Source organism: Musca autumnalis, unplaced genomic scaffold, assembly GCF_047663935.1.
Source record: "Musca autumnalis isolate F117 unplaced genomic scaffold, ASM4766393v1 scaffold_1, whole genome shotgun sequence".
NCBI lineage: Eukaryota > Metazoa > Arthropoda > Insecta > Diptera > Muscidae > Musca > Musca autumnalis.
Window position 1 is genome coordinate 166816445 of NW_027411644.1, and position 10162 is coordinate 166826606.

At 37.7% G+C, this 10162-nt stretch overlaps 1 protein-coding gene across 1 annotated transcript; it reads left to right on the top strand.

The window, feature by feature from the left end:
* The first annotated feature begins 2398 nt into the window (after positions 1 to 2398).
* LOC141388700 (uncharacterized) lies at positions 2399 to 9023 on the top strand. The gene is made up of 10 exons (XM_073958868.1): positions 2399 to 2896; positions 2958 to 4180; positions 4404 to 4590; positions 4656 to 4957; positions 5024 to 5126; positions 5197 to 5299; positions 7467 to 7768; positions 7832 to 8135; positions 8199 to 8458; positions 8539 to 9023. The coding sequence occupies exons 1-10, from the start codon at positions 2758 to 2760 to the stop codon at positions 8616 to 8618; spliced, it is 3003 nt and encodes a 1000-aa protein (XP_073814969.1). The 5' UTR covers positions 2399 to 2757; the 3' UTR covers positions 8619 to 9023.
* Positions 9024 to 10162: the final 1139 nt, after the last annotated feature.

Here is a 10162-nt window from a genome sequence, read left to right on the forward strand (position 1 = left end):
CCCATCACTAGTTCAGCTTTCGACTCCAACTCCACTCCATTAAAAATTTCCGTCTCGTAAATTACCACAAGAATAATCGCAACTTTAGTTTGTATTTTTTATTTTATAACAAATTCTTCGAAATTTATTCACACTTGTCTCTCTTCTGAAGAAATTATGTCGGCAGCGACGGGTAGGGATCAACCAACTGTTTTTGTTTTGTAGGGATTGAACGGAGTGCATTTTTCATAACTCTGTTGGACTACATCGAAAGATGTTGTGAAATCATAATTTCAATTGCACAACTTCCAATTGTTTTTGCTGGACAGATTTCAAATGTTAATTCCATTGTGTACACGTCAACGAAATAGACCTCGATGACTGTCAGTTTTGTTGTACAAAAATTGGAAGTTGTGCACTTGGAGATATGATTTCACAACATCATTCGATGTAGTCCAACGGAGTTATGAAAGTCCCGGGCCACACTAGAGTAATTTCAATGAAATTTTAACATGAAACTTTGCATTTTTTGGAAAAAATTCATAAAAATGCGTCTGTTCCTTTAAATATATATATATTTTTTTATTGATTGCCTTCTGATGAGCGTAAGATTATTTTATCTCAAATTTTAATTTTTTATATTATTATACTAAAGGCCTGTGTATATAAGCTGCCTTGCCTACTTACCTTGCTTACTTCTGATAAAAGAATAAAAAAGAAAAGGACAACCCAAGTCGAAATTTCCTCGGCCTTCTTTATTCTTTTATTTTTATTATGTCAAAAATGAAGCAGGAAAGCAAGGCAATCAGGCAGAGAAGCTTATGTACGCAGGCCTTAAGGCCTACGCACATAAGCTGCCTCGCCTGGTTGCCTTGCTTGCTTCTGATAAAAGAATAAAAAAGAAAAGGGCAACCCACTTCGAAATTTGCTCGGCCTCCTTTATTCTTTTATTTTTATTATGTCAGAAATGAAGCAGGAAAGCAAGGCAATCAGGCAAGGCAGCTTATGTACGCAGGCCTTAATTTCTTCAAAAGATAAACAAGTGTGAATATATTTCGAAGAATTTGTTATAAGGGCGAAACCTATAGCTCTGCGTGTTGCGTGTGCGTTCAAAAATACAAAAACAAAATACATGTATTTGTTGTTTTCAATTTGAAATACATCGGACCTCGATTATCCGTTATGGTAGGGACCGGAGGCATTACGGATAATCGATTTTCCCGGATAATGGAGGCAATGTTTTTATGTAGTTTTTGAACTCATTTTTAAGTAAAAATGACATAATATTGTACAATAATATGAAAATCTACAATTTTTATTAAATTTGTTGTGGTAATCCACCAAATTTTAGAAGGATACATAATATCATCATTATCAGTTTCATCTGAATTGACTTTGTCCCATGGTTTTTGTGATACCATAAATACATAAATTGTGTAATACTGGAGAATTTCCAGTTTTTGCTTGTTTACCTTTTGTTTGCTTAATCAAATTAATTGGAAAGTGTTCTTTTAATGCCGGGCAATGAAGTTTATAACGAAAAATATAGGAAATGGAACAAAGTCCAACATTTCTCTTCTATCACGGATAATGGAGGTTCCCGGATAATCGATTCACGGATAATCGAGGTTCAACTGTACATGTATTTTGTTTTTGTATTTTTGAACGCACACGCAACAGGCAGAGCTATAGGTTTCGCCCTAAATAAAAATAATTTACGAGACGGAAATTTGTAATGGAGTGGAGTTGGAGTCGAAAGCTGAACTGGTGATGGGAAGGCAACATAAAAAACCTTTAGGATGACGAAGCAAAATCAGTTGGATTAAATGGAGAACGGAGGAAGTACACTCAATTGTGATTGAATTTAATGGAAACTTTTAATTTTATATAATAAAGTTCTTTGTATTCTTGTTTCACACAAATAATAAATGCATTTTATTTATTCTGGGATATTTCGCAATAGCTTGCATTTTTACTGCATCTTTAGATTGATTAAAAACACAATCCGAAGAGTGCCTTTAAATTCAATCCAAACGACTACATCAAAAGCTGTGATTTGGATTGAAAACGGAGTGCATCCTAGCTGTGTGCTGTGGAAGCAAAATAGAGTGCATCCTAGCTGCGCGCTCTCTTATAAAATTAAGTGAATTCATAGGAAAAGATGTACTCCAACGGTAAACGTACTGTACACTTGTAGTGATTCAACTGCATCCGCGGATGCAAACTTTTTGCTGGGAAAAGATGTACTTCAACGGCAAATGTGCTGTACACTTGTAGAGATTCAACTGCATCCGCGGATGCAAACTTTATGCTGGGTATTGTATGTTCGAAATTGTCGTTTGTAAACACTATGATAGCAATGTTTTTGTATTATGCCGGTGTATGAATCTTGGCATCACTTAAGGCAGTGATGAATTTTGTTGTATTGTAAACAATGTAATGAGTAACTTGATGCTCGCTTTGATAATTTCAACAAAAAGATATTTAATATTATTACAAGATATTGCGTAAATATACGTTTCACCTAAATATATTCTTTAGATAAAAATAATACAATAAAACAATAAAACTAAAGAATATTTTATGTTTTATTACTACAAAACAATGAATGTGAAGTACCACTCGAATCAACACTGAAGTTTTTCAGATGTTTTTCTTTTGACTCTGTTCTATGCGGACGAATTGTGGTTGCATAGTGCGTTTAGAGAGATTTCCCTTTTTATTCTCAAAATAGTGTAGTTTTGTTCATTGTTTCATTAAAAATATATTGAGGGTAATATGTTACCCTCTACTGGTTTATTTAAAAGTTTTGTTTGTCCCTATTTCGATGCTGGGACATCAACAGGAACGGGGTCAACGGGATTGGCAGCAACTTCATGCAATCGTCCTTACTGTCACTTTAAACATGTGCGGAAAGGTAATAAACAAGAATTTTGCATGTATAAAAACTTCTGATATTAACAACAATTATATTTTAGAAGATAATGATAAACCACAAGGAGGCACACAGCCTATTAGTCAACCGGCACCGGAGTACAAACCGACACCCAAACTCTTAACACTGGCTGAATTACCGCTGCCAAAGGTAGTTAAAAAGGCCAAATCAAATTTGGAATACCAACCTGAGAAGCCTGCAATTAATGCATCCCCTTCTGTTCCCCAACGTTCATCGCTTGATAGTGTTCCTGTTTATGTGCCCGCTCCAACTTCCACAATAAAGCCGGATATAATTGCAACAAGCATAAGTGAAGATAGTCAAGATAGTGGTCCACTTAATTTGGATGACTGCACAGATGAATTGGATGAACTAACGGGAATTATTGATGATGATGCTGGTGAATTAGAAATTGACATTGCATGTTCAGAAAATCAAGAGGAATCGCAGGAAACCAAAGATGAAGATAGAGAAGATAAAGAAAGTAGTAGGAAAAGCAAATCCGACAAAAATGAATCCACGACATCCAAATCCGAAAAACCTGAAAAGTCTAAAAGAAGGGATTCGTCATCATCGTCTCAGTCTCACAGTCGTCATAAATCCCATAAATCTTCTTCGTCACGATCAAAAGATGAAGAAAAACATAAAGAACGTGACCGTGCTAAAGAGAAGGATGAAAAGAAGGAACAGAAATCGTCGTCTTCGTCATCATCATCACGTCACAAATCATCTTCCTCCAGTTCATCACACAAATCATCATCTCGTGATAAAGACAAAGAAAAAGAATCAAAACATAAATCATCATCATCTTCGTCAGAGAAAAAACATCATTCCTCTTCTAGCAGTTCCTCTAAACACAAATCGTCATCTTCCTCAAAGTCGTCATCTTCCGATAAGCGCAGTTCTTCAACGGTATCAAAATCTAAGGGTAGCAAATCAGCAGATCTGAAGAAGCTTGACGTTGATGATACAACAGAACTATTTGCCACAACTGAGGAGGATATAATGAAGGAATGTGAAATGATTTACGACCAATTGGAACAAGAATTTGCCTCTCTACATAACGGCAATGGTTCTACCGATGAAGGAAAAACCAAAGAAGAAGCTAAAATTCCCCCAGCCACGAAACGTAAAGCAAATGATGATGAATTTGAACAACCAGAGCTGCCGCATAGGAAACGTGTTGCCTATGAAAATGCCGAAAAGCATAAAAGTCATACTCCGACAGTTGCACCTAAACCTGATCATCGTAAAAATGCAATGCAGGTGAGTTTTGGAACAGATTTTTATTGCATCCCTTAAGGAAATACTTTCTTACCAAAAATACATTGAAGATAGAAAACATTAAATTTCGAATCCTAATAATAACTTTTTATGTATGGCATGCACAAGGTATAATATTAAGATCAAGCGACAACTTATTGAAGCTTTATCCCCACCATAATATTTCAATGATCTTCCTAACTATTCTTTGGTTTTTGTCTTATAGGCAATATTTGAACGACAAGAAGCAACACGTCGCAAGCAGGAGGAAGAAGCGGCGGCAGCTGCTGCAGCTCTACGAGAGGCAGAAGAAAAAGTCCGGGAAGCAAATGAGGCATTACGCAAAGCACAAGAAAAATCATTAACACCCCTGATACCAAAAAGTTATTTAACACCTCCCACGAAACCAATGGGTACGTGTATATTCTGAACTCAAATTAAGTGATATATTTTCAATTAATATTCCAAATCAATGTAGCACGAACGATAGCGCCAGTTGCAAACATGTTAGCCTTTGAAAGGGCCAAAAAGAAAGTTGAGGAATTAAGGGCAGAAAAACGACCAGTCTTCACACCATCACAGACAAGCAAAGGAGGAGCTCGTGTTGCTCATAAAATAACCGAAAAGGCGGCTAATACCGAGGCCGAAAAGGTTGCAAAACCACCAGTTTTAGAAGCCAACTCAACAAAGATTTCCTATAACATTCGAATGCAGTATTATGAGATGATGGTAAAACACTGTCTAGCCATATATCCTAATGTTGCGGATGCTTGGGAAAGAGTAAGTCCATTACTTACCAAAAATTGTCGTAAAGGAAATAAATTATTTTTCTCCTTAATTTTTCAGGCGCAAACGGAAGAGTTGGCTGTATTTAAGAAATGCAATACTCCTATTATTTATAAAAGTAGCGCTATGTTAGCTATTAATAAGCTAAGAAAAGAGGCAGCAGGTATGTCCGTTGAAGGAAGTATTTGTTATAGATGAACTTTATTGTTTATGGAATTTATTTTTTCTTACAGATTCAGGAAATAAACCTTCGCAATCAAATAAAATTATATCACATGAAGTGGTATTAGCAGGGAAATTAGCAACAAATACATCATGGAGTGTGAAGAAGAAAATGTAAGTTATTGCGAAAATCAATAATTGGAATTTAGACGGCTGCAACATCGCGAGCGTAGTTGAGCCGAAACTATTGCAGTTTTTCGTGGCAGCTGACGCTTCTCAGCTGCAATAGATGTGGGACGTTCTCCGAGTACCGCATTCACACGATAGTTTTTATGACATCTGCGACTGCATCAGTGTGAATGCTATTTAAATCTGCTTGATAGGATTGTTGATCTAGGTCTCTTGTAGCGTTGGGTCTCTCTCTCTCCTGACGTGCCTGGGTGGGGCAGTCCTATCCGCCATATGGTGATTGGGATGGCTCTCACGGTAACCCCCGAGCAAGTACTGCAAAGAAATCGTGCCATTGTGTTGCTATACTGGAAGAATCTTTGTATCCTTATGTAGATGGTCCACTGAAGACCTGAGGAGGCACACTGTTGCAGTTCTCAGGTTGGCATTCTGATATGTTTGCGTTTCACTTAGATTCACGGACCAGACTGGCGCCGCATAGCTTACCACATACCAATCTATCGCATTATATGTGGCCCACATGGTTTCTTTATCTGCTCCCCAAGTGCTGCCGGCTAGGGACTTGAGGATATTGTCCCTACATATCAACTTGTTGTAGATACCTGGGCGTGAACGAAGTGAACATGCTGTCAAATGTGACCCCTAGAATTTTTGGGTAGTTTTGTGTTCGGAATTCTGCAACCATCGGCCATGACATTCAACTCTGTTCTCACCTCTGCCGTCCATGTGGTGAGCAGAGTGACTCTAGATTTAGAGATGGAACATGTTGGTAAGATCAGCCCTTCACAAATAATATCAGGGAAGGTACCTGACACCAAGATTATAAAATTATCTGTATATGTTACAATCTCAATGCCGTCTGGAGTGGGTGGAATACAGGATAGATAGAGATTAAACAGTTCTGGATATATCACCACTCACTGTTTTACTCTACGGGGTTTGGACTTCTTGTTTCTGAATTCGACGTACGACTAGCGTCCATACATATAATTGATTACCCAACGTTTTAAACTTGACAGGGGAATAGTCTTGTCTATATCCTCGAACAGCTTGGCATAGTTGATGGTATTGCAGGTCTTCGATAGGTCAATACCTAACCTAAGTGCCTCTAGAATCTTTGCTACTGGCGACAAGAGGTCGTCGACTTGTAGGATTCGCCAATGCTGGCATCCTTGCCTGGCTTCAGTAGCCGGACCAACCTGATAACTTCCTAGGCATCTTTCTGGTACAATATAATTGATTATCGCACGTTTCAAACTTGGCCGGAGGGTAGTCTGCTTGATGTCCTCAAACAGCGTGGAGTGCTTGACAGTATCCATGGCTTTTGATAAGTTGAGCCCTATCATCACTGTCGTACTGCTTACTTGCCTCAAGTATCGACAAGGGCGACAACAGCGAAATCGGCCTGTACGATTCACCTTTGCTGGTATACTTGGCTGGCTTCAGTAGCGGGACCACCCCGCCCGTTTCCAGACTTCGGGAACGGTGTGAATGGCTAGCGACAGGTTGAGAATTTACTGAGATACTCGACTCCCGGCATATCCAGATGGTTCAGCATTACCATGGAGATTCCAATCGACAGATGATCTGACCCAAGAGAAATGACGGGTTGCCAGGTGACACGATGGTTATGTCTGGCGAACTGTGACACTCTTCGCAAATTTTCATAGGGACGTCCTCATTGGCCGTGCAAAACGTAGAGCTATAAATCTGCTCAGTCAGCACAAACACCCCACCTAAACTTATGGTGCCATCCTTTCTTAGTACGTTGTAACCATCACAACACTGTAAGCTGCAGTTGTTTAGCTTGATTTGCTGCACCGCCGCAACCTGCGCCGCCGCGAGTGATATTCATCTATTGCAATTAAACTGCAAAAAGGAAGCATTTTCTGGTGGTGTTAAGTGCTGCGTGTGTGGTCGGGAGGATTTGCAGGAGTTCAGCAGCAGCAATGTTGCACAAACGCAAGCTCTTGCAGCTTCCATCCTTCTGGTGCTTCGGAAGCATAAACTTCCTAGCCTGAAGTTTGTTTATATCACTATCTCATATATAGTCAATTCACCTCTTTGGCTCGCGACAAGAACTGTCCTTCCGTTTCAACCGGCAATGTGTCCAAATTTGTTAACTTTTTATAAATCATTTGTTTTCTTACAGAAAAACGGATTCAACATTGAGTGGTGGTAGCAATGAACCATTTGACAAATTACCCAGTGATAAGGCATACGACATGGTCTTTGAACTGCGCCTAACTGATGAACAGTTGGTTAGCAATGGTTATCCACGGCCAGGCATTAAACCAGGAACAGCTACAATTCAATGTACAAAACCAATGCGTCGACCCAATGAGACAGAACGTTATTGCAGTCGTTGTGGTAAAGTTTTCAATTTGACTATCTATGAGCAAGTGTGTGTGGACGAGTGTAATTACCATCCCAAGAGTACCGGTTACAGAAGAGGTAAGTAAATAAATAAATCATCTCTTACGTCCAAAACATTTTATATAATGATTTCTTTCAAAGGTTTCAGCGACAATTATCATCGTTGCTGCCAACAACCTGCTGGGACCCCAGGTTGTAGTTATGCCAATTATCATGTTAGCGATTTTGTGGATGCTGATAATCTTATAGGTTTCATAACCACCATTGACAAAGATGATCCCGATTATGTACCTACGAAAAAAGATATTTACGCTTTAGATTGTGAAATGTGTTACACCACCCATGGTGTGGAATTGACACGAGTCACTGTGGTCGATATCAATTGTAGAACAGTTTACGACGCTCTTGTTAAGCCGGATAACAAAATTGTGGACTATAACACAGTGTAAGTTGTAGAAAAAGCAAAAAAGTTTTCATTTCATATTATTTAATGATTTTTTCCTTTTAGGTATTCTGGTATAACAGAGCAAATGTTGGCTAATGAGACCAGAACCTTGCGTGATGTCCAAGCAATATTAATGTCAATGTTTAATTCGCAAACAATATTGATTGGTCATAGTTTGGAAAGTGATTTGAAGGCATTGAAGCTAATTCACAATGTTGTGGTCGACACCTCAGTTCTGTTTCCCCACAAATTGGGTCCACCAAAGAAGAGAGCACTGAAAACATTATGTATAGAACATTTAAAACGCATTATACAAGAGAGTGGTAAGTAGGACTTCTTCGAAAAAACAAAACATTAAAAAATGTCGACAATAAATTATTTTTGTTTCTTATTTTCATTACAGAAAGTGGTCACGACAGTGCTGAAGATGCCGAGGTGTGCATACAATTAGTTAAATTTTATTTACGCAATAAAATAAGTTGAGTTCATCTCCATTTTGCAATCATCAATGCATTCCTTTGCATTGTGTATAGTTAAGTTTAAGAGTATACAAATAGGTGTATACGAAAAAAAAAAAAAAATATCTACCGCCGAACAAAATTGGAACAATTAATTTTTTTACAGTACATTATTAATTTGATTACTTTTTGGCATTTTTTCATTAGGCTATAATTTTTTGCATATCACATTATATTAGAATTAGCATTAGAATTTTTTGGTTTATTTATTAGCATTTTGACATGATACATACTTAGCTTATATGTAAACTACATCAACATTATGTTACAGTTTATTTCAGACTAAGTTATAGCTTTTTGGATATACTATAATTGGGAAAACATTTAATAAATGTTATGAAGTGATAAATTGAAAACTCACCACAATAAATGAAGCGTTTTTTTCATTGGGAAGAATTGAATTTGATGGATGGTGGAATAAAAATAAGAAAGTAGAACAAGTAAGAACGGCGTTAAGTTCGGCCGGGGCGAACTTGTTACACCCTCCACCACGAGTTATATTGAAGTAAAATGGAACAATTAGTTTCCTTTCGTTTATGAAGAAGACTAATTACCAAATTTCAGCAAATTTCGTCGATCTATACCGACAAATTCCTGCGGAAAGTTTTTAGACTCAAAGAAGACTAATTACCAAATTTCCGATATTTCGGTAAGATAATGTGGCAAAAACCTAAAAATACCAAAAATTAAGAGGTATGCTTTTATGGGGGATGAAGAAAGACGTGGACGTATACTAATAATTCTTTTCAGGAATACTTTATAACCCCCAGGAAGACTAAATAACAAAAATAAGTCATTTCGTTGGGATATTGCGGTCACAACCTTTAGAATTACGAAAATCGGGAGGTACCGTTCTATATAAAGGCAAAGACCTATACCGACAAATTTCATGTGGGAAGTTTTATACCCCAAATGATGACTAAGCACCAAATTTCAGCCAAATCGGAGGAATATTGAAGCCACAACCTTCAAAATACCGAAAATTGGGAGATACCGTTCAACGAAGGCGGGGACCTATACCAACAAAATTCTGGGGGAAAGTTGAATACCCCCAACGAAGACTAAATACTAAATTTTAGCCATTTCGGAGGAATATTGAGACCACAACCTTCAAAATACTGAAAATCGGGAGGTACCATTCTATGTGGACTATATAAAGGCGTGGACCTATACTGACAAAATTGTATACCCTTAGAAGACTAAGTACCAAATTTCAGTCATTTCGGTGTGATATTGAAGCGAAAATATTAAAAATACCGAAAATCGGGTGGTACCGTTATATGGGGCTATATCAAAACGTAGACCGATATAGCCCATTTGCAATACCAAACATTCTAGGAATAATAGAAACTTCTATACCAAATTACAAAGCTCTATCTTAAAAATTGCGAGCTGTATCTTGATTTAAACAGACGGAAGGACGGACAGACGGACATGGTTATAAAGACTTAGAATTTTACCCTGATGAAGAATATATACACTTTACAATGCCTCCGATGAATATTTCGA